Source organism: Etheostoma spectabile, chromosome 13 (genome assembly GCF_008692095.1).
Source record: "Etheostoma spectabile isolate EspeVRDwgs_2016 chromosome 13, UIUC_Espe_1.0, whole genome shotgun sequence".
NCBI lineage: Eukaryota > Metazoa > Chordata > Actinopteri > Perciformes > Percidae > Etheostoma > Etheostoma spectabile.
The window spans coordinates 19,511,977-19,525,044 of NC_045745.1; the positions used below are offsets into that span (position 1 = coordinate 19,511,977).

The following is a 13,068-nucleotide window of genomic DNA, read 5'->3' on the forward strand; positions in this document are numbered from 1 at the left end:
ATATCAGAAATATGGAAATGGGCTTTATTATCATCAAACTGTACTTGAACTGACTGACTGTAATTGGAGCTATGCTGCAGCCTGTTTGCTGGGTAATCAGACAAGCGGTTCTGCATACTAAATAGAGTGTCACACGCTGAATTAAATAAAACCATCCAGGTTTACTTAAGAAACCAAATGACAAGGCTTTTCTGTGCTTCTCTGGCTTTATATGGATTTAGTTTAAAATGTGACACTGAAAATTAGATGTATTAGTCTGATTTGTAGATATTGTGCCGAATGTTGAGTTATGTCACCATTTCATAAATTTGTGCCTCAAGGTCTAGAAAGTTTTAAGTTTCCTCATTCCCTTCATGTCTGAGAGACACTGAACATGTTGTCTAGTGACCTTTGGAATACAAAACTAAATTAAAGGGTTGGTTCACCCAATTCACTTTTTATCAGTGAGCTACATTGAATATCCACAGCACATTGTTTTCAGAATTATAATTTACTCCTGAGTTTTTGAAATCACAATTTTCATTGTTTTTGAGAAGCATTAACAAACGTTTACCTCAATAACATTGTGGCTGCAGAGGTTTTCATAAAAATACATCAAAGTTTGATTTTTTGCTTTAAACTAGTTGAAAGGTTTTACACTACATGTTCAACTGGGTTTAATAACTATAATTATGGCTGTATCTTGAACAAAATTGCCAAAAAAACTTCAGTTTTCAAAAGTTGGAGTACTGTCTTTATAGGGTTATGATAATGAATTGTGTGCATGTTAACAAAATTTAAAATTAAAGAAAGTTGGCTGGTTTTTTGAAAGTTTCTGACAGAGTTGTACCAGATGTTTAGTGCCGACAGTGACAGCTACTGAAACCAAAAAAGCGTGTCTTGCCACCTGCTTTTCTCCCAACTCAAAATGTAGCTGATGAGTTCTCGACTCTGCAAGAAAAGCAGAATATCGGTACCAAGTTTATCCATAAAATCCTTCTCTAAATAGAAGTCCAACATCAATTTAAAGGTTAGGTTTCAGTTACAATCTTAAAACCTCAGAGGCAGTTGTTTTTTTTAAGAATATTTTTTGGGAATGCTTAGGCCTTTAGGCAAAAGCTGAAGAAATGAAAGGTGAGAGAGAGGGGGAATGACATGCAGCAATGGGCCATAGGTCAGAGTCAAACACCGGTCCCGCTGCATCGAGGAGTACACCCCTATATATGCCTGCCCGCCCTACCAACTGAGCAATCCAAGCACCACAGAGGCAGATTTAAGCTCATACTGAATCAGACTTTTAGATTCTTTTGCTGTTTAAAAAAAGGTCTGTCCAGTCTTCTTCAAATGTTGTAGGGGCTTGATTCATTATCATCCCCAGGGGCATTTAAAACCTTATGGTAATGATTCTTTGTGCTATACATACAGTACACTGGTAATCTCAGTTGGACCCTCAAAAGTCTCATTGTAAAAGGCCAGGCCTCATTGACTGTTTTGAGTTTTTTTCAGGAGCATTCAAGGGCAGTGGAGACATGATAGGTCTGTGTCTTCATCCTCAGCTTCATCTCTCTTATCATCTGACATACAGCTAGAGGGTAACAGCAACACACTGTGGTCCAGTCCTCACACACACTTCCCTGTGGGTAAAAATGCGGACAGGCACGCACATACATATAGAGACATATAGAAGCAGCACACGTGCACAACCATGAGGTTCATGAAAACATTAAAAAAAATCACTTGCTCAATTTAAAGTGAACCTATGAGTGCATTTAGTAATGTTAATGTGAATTTGTTTTGGTGGAGCCCTAAAAACATTTTGTAAAGTCCATCTTTTGGTGTGTCCAAGGATGTTCTTACAGCAAATCTTCACTTCCTACAGACCAATATGTTTTTGCACTCAAGAACACACACCCACCCGAATCTTGTATCGCTCCCTGATCCCAACACGCATGGCAAAAGTGGATCCTGGCAGCAGAGGCATGCACAGACACTCACCATATTGGTGAGCTAAACTCAGGTCCAAACAGCACGGCACCATAGCCCCAAGGACACCTGCAAACACAGGGTTAGCACAATAGGCGTGGGTGAGTGATGTGCGTTTGCTTGTGACAGACGTTTTTTGTGACAAATGTTTTTGTCAGACGCAATGCTAAACTAAAAACAAATGTTTTGCTGGTTCTTCATTTTTAAGAGGTAAAATCATCATACAAAAGATAAGAGTACAGTTCTGATTGCTGTGTCAGAACCCTGCGCTTATGAGAATACAGTTTATGTCTGTGTTTTCATGTTACATGTAGTCTTGTCTCTGCAGATGTCAAACAGGCCAGTGCTCCAGTCTCCCCCCGTCTGTGTGATGGTGGTGATGGTTGTCGTGGTGATGCCGAGGCCGGGCTGTGTGAGTACGGTATCTGTCACTGTAGGGACACTTTTTGACCCCAAGTCGTCTTTATTTCCTGCGGTGAAGCCCCTTACTTCCCCCGCTTGAAACGCTGATGCTGAGGCTTTGGTGACTGACATCCTGGGTCTGAAATTAGATTTTGTCACGTATCCGTCTTTAGATAGATAGTTCACCACGGCTTGTCAAGCCTCCAACAGATACTCAACTGTAAGCTTAATATTGAGGCTAGCGTGCATAGTTTCTGCCGTCCCCATAAGGAATTCTAGGAAATGACAACAAAAATGTCGGCACATCCACATGATACAAGCCTTCACGCAGTTGCTAGCAGCCAAGGAGGACACGGAATATTTAAAAAAACATGGACTTTTCAGAAGAGGTCATTATCTTCACTTGTAATGTAATGTAACAACCATTCATTAATTTTAAAAATATATTATTAAAAGCGATAAGGTTTTAAGAGTCTCAAATTATAAGTTGAGTCTTCTTTTTTGCTTTCCTGTAAGCAGAATTTTGGTTAATTTTATTTTTCAAGAGCAAGTTTTTACTCTGCTGTCCTGTGACATTTTAGCAGCACGCCACTACAATTACACTAGTATCCCAAGCTTACCACTGATACAGCATTTATTCATGCCTTTGAGTGATTGAGGCCTTCAACAACACTTTAATCACTGCATATTTTAATGAAGGCAAAACCAAGTAAAAAATTTAGCAGGAAGAGTAGATTTAAGAAATGTTCCTGATTAATAACCATGTATCCTAGAGACATAAAAGAGAAAACAGATTAAGAGAAAACAGCAGAAACAAAAAAAAGCAGAATAAGATAAGTGAGCTGTTTGCTGTAATTCCATGCTGCAATTCCATGCTGGTAGGGACCAAAAAAAAATATATAACGACTTACTGGTCTGTGACTGTCGTCTGCTCCATGACTAGAAGCCCCTGGCATCTAGAGAGGGGTGAGGCGAGAGAGGAGAGGGTAAGCAAGGAGTCAGCAGGAATGAGGAGGTGGAGGGGGGTGCGGAGTGACACTTCCCCAGTAAGAGGGTGTGTGTCGGAGCAGATAAACCAGCAGTCGGGTGGCTCGGCCAGAAGCTGTGTAACAGAGATAAGTCTTGTAGTTGTCTTCTGTCTGTGACTTCACTGCGCCTGCGCCCCCCCCCCCCCCCCCCCCCCCCAGCACTAATACATCAAACGCAGAGAGGGCAGATACACAACAGGGTGCATGGACATGAATGTCTGGCATAAAAAAATCACATGTGAATGTATGCATACACAAACATACAAACAGGTCTAAACATGCTGAAATCTTGTTTAAACCAAAAAGTCATATTTTTACATAATTACTAGTAAAGCAGAACAGAGATATACTACACCCAGCACAGATGTGAGAAAAGATAAATGTATTTCACATGTATGTCAAATTGATATATACATTAAAAAACATTCAGTCAATTTTAACATCAGTTTGTTTGACCAAGATATTCCTTGTTTCTAGATGTTTCTATTAAACTGATGTATTAAAAAAGACATACGGTTACACTTGCCTCTTAAGGCAGAAGCACAGACTCAGACAATGAAGAGCTGGGAAATGAAAGATGCGTTTCAGAAGAAATACCTGGTTCATGTTAATAGGGCATTGTATGCATTTCCTGTGCTCTGACAATGACCTTAAAATTTAAACTGATTTATAGTGTTTGTGTGTGAGAGTAACAGAAAGAGAGAAGTGAGGGGAGCTTTACGTGGTGGAAGGACATGTAATGAAACCATCGTGGGTTTGGACGCTCAGGCTGTTTACTCACATGCACATTGGTTCTTAACCTAAAATTAGGAGAAAAGCGGATGATTTTTTACTGGATTTAGCTCCTAAGGATGATGAAATTGGGACATTAATTCTTAGTGTACGTATCACAGAAAGTCATATCAAAAAGGATTACAGGTGTATATGATATTTGAGTTAAAAATGAATGCCTCTCTGAAAATGTGGCCAAATTGCATTTTATTTCTGCCAGTTGTTTGACTAGTAGTAGTCCCTGAATGCAAAGTCGTTCTCCCAAAAGCCCATTGAAGCAAAAAACCACAGACCAACTGGCAGAGCCAAACCCCTGTAAAAGTTTGGCTCTGCCAATTGGTCAACTCAAGCGGAGATATGAATGCAAAGTCTATTTTGTGTTAGAATTAAAACATATATGTATAGTCAAACTTATAGTCATGAACCATCACTTTAAAATATACAGGTAGTCCCATTTGTGCAGTATGCGATCAAACCATACTGAAGCATGCAGACTGGATTAACATACTTTTAAATTGACTTCCAACAAGGAAGCTTTTTTCATGTACCATGTCAGTTTACAATATTTAGTTTAATCTTTTTCATTAAACTAAAAATAAAGCTAAACATTGTGAGAAATAGCTTATTTCTTGACCGGGACCAGTTGCCAGGCAACTTCGGTTTTGCAATGGCAAAGATCCAATGGCTCTTCTAAAACCATGACACACGTCTTATTCTTGTGGTTACAATTGTCTTATGTCCTTAGAAAAAATAAAACCACACGGAGAGGATAGCGAGAAACCATATACAAGGATGCTGAATCAATCATATGTTTTATTATTTCTCTGAAGAGCACAAGTCAGACAAGCACCATCCGCTGCTAGAAAATAGGAAAGCTGTCTGACAGGCTTACAAAACATGAGGGAATGATATGCCTCACCTTCAATGTATAAAACAACACAGCAGACACATTACCATCTATATGAAAACAACAGGCATGTAGAGGATTCAAGGGCAGTCTCACAATGTTGTAACATAAAATAAGTAGTTGGCCAGTGACAAAATAGGACATGGTGGTAAATGTTTGCTCGCAGCCAGAACAAAAACTTTATTGAAAAGCTTAATAATACAGATTGTTGATTTATTGTGCATGACATTATACAGGAAAAACGTGTCCCATAGAGAAAATTATGATCTTAAATTTAGACGATAAAAAGACAGAACAGAATACATATTCTGTTATTCTCCAATATTAAACCCTTAAGGGAATGTTCATGATATTTTCAGAATTGCATTTTTAACACCAATAAAGAACTTAATCTAAGTACCAAAGACCCAATAGTCCCATAGAATTGACTTAGTGAGATTGAAGTATAAAGACCTGAACCATCTCTGTTCTGCGCTATATATTTATGCTAACTATATTTTTGTTTTTTGAAAAGGAGAATAGAAGACAACCTGTAATGTCCAATGAGTTTAATATATTTCCTTAGGTTGCATTCAGCAGTGAAAAGGTGCAAAACAATAAGAACTTGTGTATCTGCCAAATTTAACACCATGTGCAGTAGCAAATGGTGCAGTACAGAAAGATGAATTATAAAAACAAATATGCTTGACTCAGTGTTCTACGGCTTTGAGTCAAAACATTTCATGATGCGTTCAAACCTTTCACAAATAACTCCCTGCTGAATGTGCCCACATGTGTCTGTGTGTGTGTGAGAGAGAGAAAGAGTAAATGTTACTCTAATGAACCAGATAAACCAGAGAGTCCCCAATGTCCACAGTGAGGCCGTTGTCTGCCACAGTGACCCGCTTCTCCTCAAGATTGATGTTGAACACAGATTTGTTGGAGATGGGCAGTTTGCCCTGTTCCTCATGTCCCAAGACAGGCACCCGGCGAGGCCCCAGCACAGGGTCCTCGTACCTCATCAACTTGACTCTGGACAGATCTGGTTGAGGGGAGGCCGACAGGGTCAGAGGAGAGGAGAGGAGAGGAGAGGAGAGGAGAGGAGAGGAAGCACACTCTTATATAAACTTTGACCCAATGGTTCAGATCCTATACCTGCATTTGTATATATGTTCCTCCTCTTTAGATTATAACATTTATTTATGTATAGTAAAAGGCATATTTTAACCATTGTTTATGAATTTCTGCTGTATATCCTTTTATCTTACTAACCTTTAATGAGTCTGTTGACCTTGGCTAGCCTACGGATGACGCTGTCTCCGCTGTCCCCCTGTCGAATGTCAACCTTTGTAGAAAACTGGCCATTGAATGGCTGAGGGTTGACCAGGGTCACACACACTCCAGGCTGAGGAAGCAAATGCACGACACGAAACGCTCAAACACACAATTTAACTTGATTTGAGTGCCCAGACAGACATTTTCTTCATAAGTGACACACAAACACTACAGATGGGATGTACACAGATAAAAAGAAAAAACACCTAAAGAGACAAACGCATAAAAACATGAACACATTATGAATGAGAAAAACAAAACAAAAAATGCGTAAATGCTGAAAAGCTAAATAAGTGAAAAAAAAAGTGTACACCTGTCTTCTCACACAGCAGCCAACACACAGCCAAATGCATTTACCTCTGATCTGAAAACACTGAATGGTTTTCCTGGGCAACAGTCTTCCTTCACTTTTTCGTCAGCCTCAGATGCAAACAAGACATCAATTTTTTCCAACTGTAGAGGATGTGATAAAGAATGATTATCAGCAGCTCAGTCCAGATAGTGTGTATACAGTTGTGTTTGGTATGCGCACTGGCAAATGCGGATGGTGTTAACCAGGCTCCTGCGGAGATCAGAGACGTAACATCTGGCTTTACGCTAATCAGTCACAACAAGTAAGAAAACGTTCAGCATAAACCACTTCTCTGCTGACTACCCTTGCATGCAGTGTCTGTTTCTCAAAAAACAGATTTAAGGTGAAGGTATCATTCATATCAGTTGAACCCCATTCAAATTAGCCTATCTTTAGTGATAATCTATCCAAAACATGGGAATTGGAGTCCGGGTATATTTTGATGTAGATTATGTACAGTTTTCCTTCTGCGGTTAAATCTGTGCTAGTTTCTCAAAACTCTCGGGGGACTTGGGTATTAGTTTTCGACTAGGCTAAGCTTCTGTGCAGACAAAAGTATTAAGGGCTTTCATGACTGACAGCTGGGCTCAGGATTGTCTCAACTGACTTTTGCAGAAGTGGCAAAACTCTGCTTTAAAGCTGAGGTGTTTTTGAGGAAACCGAAATGCTACAACTGCATGCTACAGCTCAACATTGTCAAGACAAACAAATCGTAGTCAAGTGAACCTGTTCTGTTTATTGCTCACATTTAAGAAGATACTGAATTATAATATACTACTAAAGCTGAAATGTTTTTTGCTGTTGGGGGTTGTTGTCTAACCTCAGCAAATTTAGTATAAGATTGCTAGTTTTTATTTTTATTTTACTCTGGTCTCACAAAAACGTAGACACGACAGGGTTTTCTTTCCGGCTGGGACAGACACCTTTCTTGGTGGGGGCATCCTGAAAAACCATGTCTGATTTTAGGAGCGTTGGATCACAAAACATACCTCTAGAGAATTGGTTAAGTACACCAGATTTTCCATCACAACTGCCCGCTCATCAAACTCCAGCTCCAGATCCAAGACCCTGGGCCCATTCTTCTCCAGGCTCTCCTGCAGAACACAAAGCAGAACTCAAGTAGTCAGAAGCAGTTATACAATACAAGCATGAAGGATGGACATGAACTCTACTGAGGAATAAACAGGAAGTTAGCATGTAAAAATTCTAAATACAAATAAAAAAAGAAGCAGCAGAAGAATATGAAAAGAAATATAATTTAATTTAACTATTGAAGAAATAAGGTTTTAGTTTATTTTCAGCATTATGTAGAAAGTTAACTGTAATGCTAATGTTGCCACCATGAGATTGTTGAGGTAAAAAGTGGTTATTCCTTCCAAAATGTGAAAGGTGAGAATAAGAATTTTGGACAAAGACATATGGCTGTGCAGCCAAGCGGTTGATGGGGTGAAAAAGACCTTGGCAACAAGTTGAGACAGCCTGTAAAAAGCGTCTTTTGTAGTCTTTCAATCAATTAAAGTATTCAAGACATTTCTTTGGAATTTTTATGTAACACTTTTGTTCTGTTTTGGCTACAATTTTGACAATATCCAACACAAAGATGAATAAAAAAAAATACAAAAGATAGCTTTTGAAGATGCAGACTGCAATCTTTTAACAGAATAACCGGGGTAGACTGAACCAATCAGAAGCAAAGCTGTGCACGCAACAAAAGATAAGCCACTTTATGGACTAGTTGAATGAACAGCTTCTTAGGCGGTAAACAAAATACCTTGAACAAACACACACAAAAAAAATACAACGCACAAAGAACTATGAGGGCAAATATGTGTAGAATGGTGGCATTAATAAATTCAATATGTATAGTTTTTTTTTTTTAATCTTATTAAAATGACAATTATGCATTGATTTATTGCCCGTGTTAGAGTTTACCTTGATCATGGCTACAAAGGGCATGACTCTCTTCATGTATTTCTTCAGTTCAGGCAGGGCTCCCAACTCGCTTGCTATCACTTTGTTGTCTGGAAGGGTCCCATTGTTACTCTGGACAGAGAAAAAAAGACAACACACACATACAAACACACACAAACGCAGTCTGAGAGATTTACTGGGTAACTGCACAACATTTAAACAATGCACATGACTTGATCAATTAAGCCTTACATTCATGGTTTATGTGTTTATGAAATTTACATATATTTACATATATATCATATATTTACATGAAATTTATATATATATATATATATATATATATAAATAATATTGTGTATATATAAATATACACAATACCATTTCACATTGTAATATTTTTATTTTTAATCTTTTGCATGTCTGTGTGCTGCTGCAAGCATAGCGCGCACAAACGTTTTACTATTGCGATGTTAAAATAACAATGCAATGCTGCGTTATTGATTTTAGACCAGGTTTTTGTTGGTTAATGGCGCAATTACTTTCCGCTATCTTGAAATAGAAATACGCCACAAATGCTCCTGAACACACCTCCCTTTAAGACCAGCACGCCCACGGGCGAACAGATGGGCGCAGGTGCAGAAATTGACAACTGCGTCGGGCTTTGCGCTGCGGCGGTTGCAAGATAAGGAAAGTATTTCAGCCCATCACTACGCTATAGAACCCCGTGCTTTTGCATTATGTAAAACATTATCACTGTGTATGAATTTTGTGTATTAGTTTCTTACTTTGTAGTGCTTGCCGAGCAGGGATAAGGCACTGTGCTGCCATGGAGGGTAGCTCTTGGCAACGTAGATGGTGCAGTGGGAGGGCTTGGCTGGGGGCTTTGAGTCACCCTTCTGTTGAAAAGAAGAAAAAAACAGCATAAAAAAAAGAAGCATTTTGCACTCATCTAATGTATCCATAAAGTCAGGTACAGAAGACTGAAATCAACATAACTTACAAATTCCCCACACATTAAGCTTCGCATGAAACATCCGTTTATGGATTAAACGTGATCTAGCAGTTATGCTTTAGCTAACAAATGCAGCCTGGCGCAAATCTCAGAAATTTAATTTCGCCAAATCAGGAACCACGCCACACAAGCAGTGAGGTAGGCCAATGCCGGCTACTTTAAAGAGCAGTTCACACTTTGTGATGCCAATCCTAACGAATTTTGCAACACGGTAAGAAAACTCAAAAACAAATCCCGGTCTGTACCACTGTCCCTGACAATATAGTGAACGATATATTTGTTGTTACCAACAAGAACTACTACAAAAGGTACTAAACAAGACTACATCGGCGTTATATGCCAAACATCACTATGCTGTTTTATTCATTAACCATGCCAAAGCTTTCAACTCCCCACTCATACAGACATTGGTGTCATTGATCACTCACTGGTTTGGTTTTCCAATTATCTCTCTCACCAGATGCAATGTGTTTGCAATGCAATGATTTGAATACTTTCATTCTCCATCCACATCTCAAATCTGCAAGGCCAAACTCAGCATCCTTTACAGAAAACGCTCCACCTTCACCTACAGCCAAACTTTCAAATGACCATTCTTCCCATGTTAGATTATGGTGTCGATCGGATCACTACCTTACTTACGTCACCTGCTGCAGCCAAAGTCTGCCACATTCAATACCTGGTCATCACTTTGTATACAATTAAGCATTCGTAAATCCAACTCTGCCTCTGGTTTCACATAATTTTAATCTGCTGCCGCTCGCCAATGGAATGCTCTGCAAAAGATTCCTAAACTGGACAAACTAATTTTCATTTTATCTTTGAAAAACGCCATCTCATCCTTGTTTACCAACATATGCAGTTGCTTTTCCATATAATTTCCCAGCTAAACACTTGTATGGTTTATGCTTTTCTAATTTACCCATGCACTCTCATACGTGTTGACTGCTGTCGGGGTTGTATTTTAATTGTATTTTATGAAATTTCAAACTGTGTGTATGTCTAATGTTCTTTATTTCCTAGCCTTCTTCCCTTCCTCTAAGTGGCTTTGTCACTTGTCAGGCTGCCATTGTAAATAAGAACCTGTTCTTAATGACTTGACTGTAAAAATAAAAGGTGATAAAGCAAGTGTGTGTGTATGTGTGTGTGTGTATGGTCTTCTACAATACAGGCAATCCGTGAACTTATAAAATGTGACAGCTGTCAAGACTACTCTCTTCCTGCACTCTATGCATGCCTATATACAGTGTGTTCCCACAAATGAGTCTTGATGTGACAGTGTATTACTACAAATTAAACATTATCAAAAATAGATAAAGCTGCTCAATGGACATACAGTGCAAAGAAAAAACATGACATTACATTTACAGTAGCAATTCATTCAACCTTTACCATGCTGTTGCAGAAAACAAATGTTTTTCGGTGTCATTCATGTTACTGAGGGGGTACACTGTATTGTGTTGGTGAAGGAAGATTATTTTTATCAATTAATTCTAATAGGACATTCACAAAACCCTATGCATCAAATTAAAAAATTAAAAAGTAAAATTATGTCCTCTGATGGTGCCATCCAGACTCTTCCGTCTTTCTCTGTCATCTTTTACCTCATCTTGCCACCATGGCAACAAAACATTTACAGCGAAACATTAAATATTGTCTGTCTCAAATCTTGTCAATACTTTTTTGCCTTTCTCCCAGCTGCCTACAGCCACTTATTGAAGTGTCAAACCGTTACCAAACACTTATTAGCCTACTCTTAACACAACACAGACTTAAGTCTTCAAGTGCATTTAAAGGGACAGCCACATCAATTGTATCCATGTAATCCAAAAATCACAAAAACTAAATTCCTATAAACTTAGAGCAGGATTCAAGTAGACCTCATTTTTTAGTTCAAAACATAATCTATGGTAAATGTATGACAATCAGTAACATGGTAAATCAATCAATCTATCTATCTATCTATCTATCTTTTAAATTATCAAAAAACAAAACAATCTGGTAATTGTTTCTAAACAGCTAATATTGTAGATTGTAAAGATTCTGGATGAGAAAATGCTATTCAACAATAACTACTTTCGGCATGCCTCGATATTTTCCCTCTTCTTATTGCGCTGTTTTTTTATAATTTTCTGCCTCATTGTGCTCCTCATCAAAGAACCATAAAACAGTTCAACAACACCTGAGGGAGAAAAGACTCAACTCTACCTCAGATTTAATAACCAAACGTAATGCACTTCGAGATAGGTGCTAATGATAAGATTTTATAAAATAGAAAGCAATATATTCTGAAATCAATATTCATTTTCAGAATTACTTTAAAATGTCATTACAGAAGTGGAGAATAGTGGCAATGAAGCATGTGAAACAACACAGACACATTTCTTACTTTGTTTTTAGGGGGCTGCATGTATGCTTTGAGTCTCAGTCGGAGGTCATGTGCGGTTTCCATCAGGTACTGAGAGGAGCGAATCAGAATCTCGTCTACTGGACCCACCACAGGCCACGAGGCCTTCATCAGCAAACTAGTCTGTAAGGAAAAGAGAGAGAGGAAAGAAGAGATGGTGGATGAGTGAAGAGCAAAGACTTTTGTTAATGCATGTTGGTGTCAAGAACTGTCTTGTGTTGAGAGCAAAAACACAACAGTTTGAGGTCCACTGGAGCTTTAGAATCCTAATTACACAGCCAGGTCACACCACCTTCATAACAAAACAAGGAACATGCCATATTTACTATGTGTCAGAATGCCAGACTGATGTGTGGAACACTGAGTGCCTCTTACTGTAGCTCTTTAGCTAGCAGTGCCAAACACTTATTGGAGAAAAAAAACACACTAGTTGTGGGGCTTTTGTTGTTGCTAAGCGACAACCGTAAAAAACATCTCCAGAGCGGCAGCACTCTTTCATATTCATAAATTCAAGTGTTGAAAATATTTTCAGCTCTCGGAGCAGTTGAGAGTGTGCAACAGTGAGTACATTCTTTTCATACTGATGAGAAAGAGAGGCCCATAGTGTGAAGACAGGTTCCTGGTGGACATGTGACACACAAACAGAAGGGATGTGTGTGTTAGTAATAAGGGGGTAAGCGTAGCTTCCATGGCGCCATTTTGATACTGCCAAGCCATCACCTGCCATTAGCATTCCACTGACTGCCACTCATTTTGGCACCACTTTGACAGTGAATAACTTTACATCTGAAGCTTTTAAAGACTCTTTGTCTGTTGTTTATATATTTATTATTGTACAGAAACACAACAATGTATAAAACGCTCCGTTACTGCTCCGTTGCAGATGTTTTTGTAAAAATAGGCTAACGATTGTGTCATAACCACGCAACTTACTGTTGCACAGTAGAGGAATCACCGTATAGTACAGAGTAAGCTCGCAGACAGTTTGGACTTATATTA

General features: G+C 38.7%; 2 protein-coding genes across 3 annotated transcripts in view; both read right to left on the reverse strand.

Annotated features, from left to right (window-relative positions):
- plac8l1 (PLAC8 like 1) lies at positions 1-3,345 on the reverse strand. Its single transcript, XM_032532961.1, has 4 exons — positions 3,276-3,345; positions 2,271-2,503; positions 1,895-2,031; positions 1-1,613 (listed from the first exon to the last, which is right to left on the reverse strand). The coding sequence occupies exons 1-4, from the start codon at positions 3,299-3,301 to the stop codon at positions 1,482-1,484; spliced, it is 528 nt and encodes a 175-aa protein (XP_032388852.1). The 5' UTR covers positions 3,302-3,345; the 3' UTR covers positions 1-1,481.
- The window catches only part of lars1b (leucyl-tRNA synthetase 1b), a 28,292-nt gene continuing 16,338 nt past the window's right edge, over positions 1,115-13,068 (reverse strand). Inside the window, exons 26-34 of one of the 2 annotated variants that reach the window (XM_032532955.1) lie at positions 12,052-12,192; positions 9,436-9,546; positions 8,669-8,779; positions 7,726-7,830; positions 6,742-6,837; positions 6,322-6,454; positions 5,864-6,091; positions 3,336-3,345; positions 1,115-1,129 (exon numbers count right to left, since the gene is read on the reverse strand). In XM_032532955.1, the coding sequence (XP_032388846.1) occupies positions 5,886-6,091; positions 6,322-6,454; positions 6,742-6,837; positions 7,726-7,830; positions 8,669-8,779; positions 9,436-9,546; positions 12,052-12,192 (903 nt within the window). In that variant the 3' untranslated portion in view covers positions 1,115-1,129; positions 3,336-3,345; positions 5,864-5,885. Of the gene's footprint in view, positions 1,130-3,335; positions 3,346-4,958; positions 6,092-6,321; positions 6,455-6,741; positions 6,838-7,725; positions 7,831-8,668; positions 8,780-9,435; positions 9,547-12,051; positions 12,193-13,068 lie in introns of those variants that run through there. The other variant, XM_032532954.1, reaches the window with a different exon arrangement.

Bases quoted from the DNA above. Each gene is read 5' to 3' on its own strand.
- plac8l1 (XM_032532961.1), bottom strand. From the start codon at position 3,301: ATGGAGCAGACGACAGTCACAGACCA. The intron at 2,032-2,270 runs GTAACATGAAAA...CTGTGTTTGCAG, and splicing joins CTGCAGAGACAAGACTACAT to GTGTCCTTGGGGCTATGGTG. The intron at 1,614-1,894 runs GTGGGTGTGTGT...TTTTACCCACAG, and splicing joins GGGAGCGATACAAGATTCGG to GGAAGTGTGTGTGAGGACTG.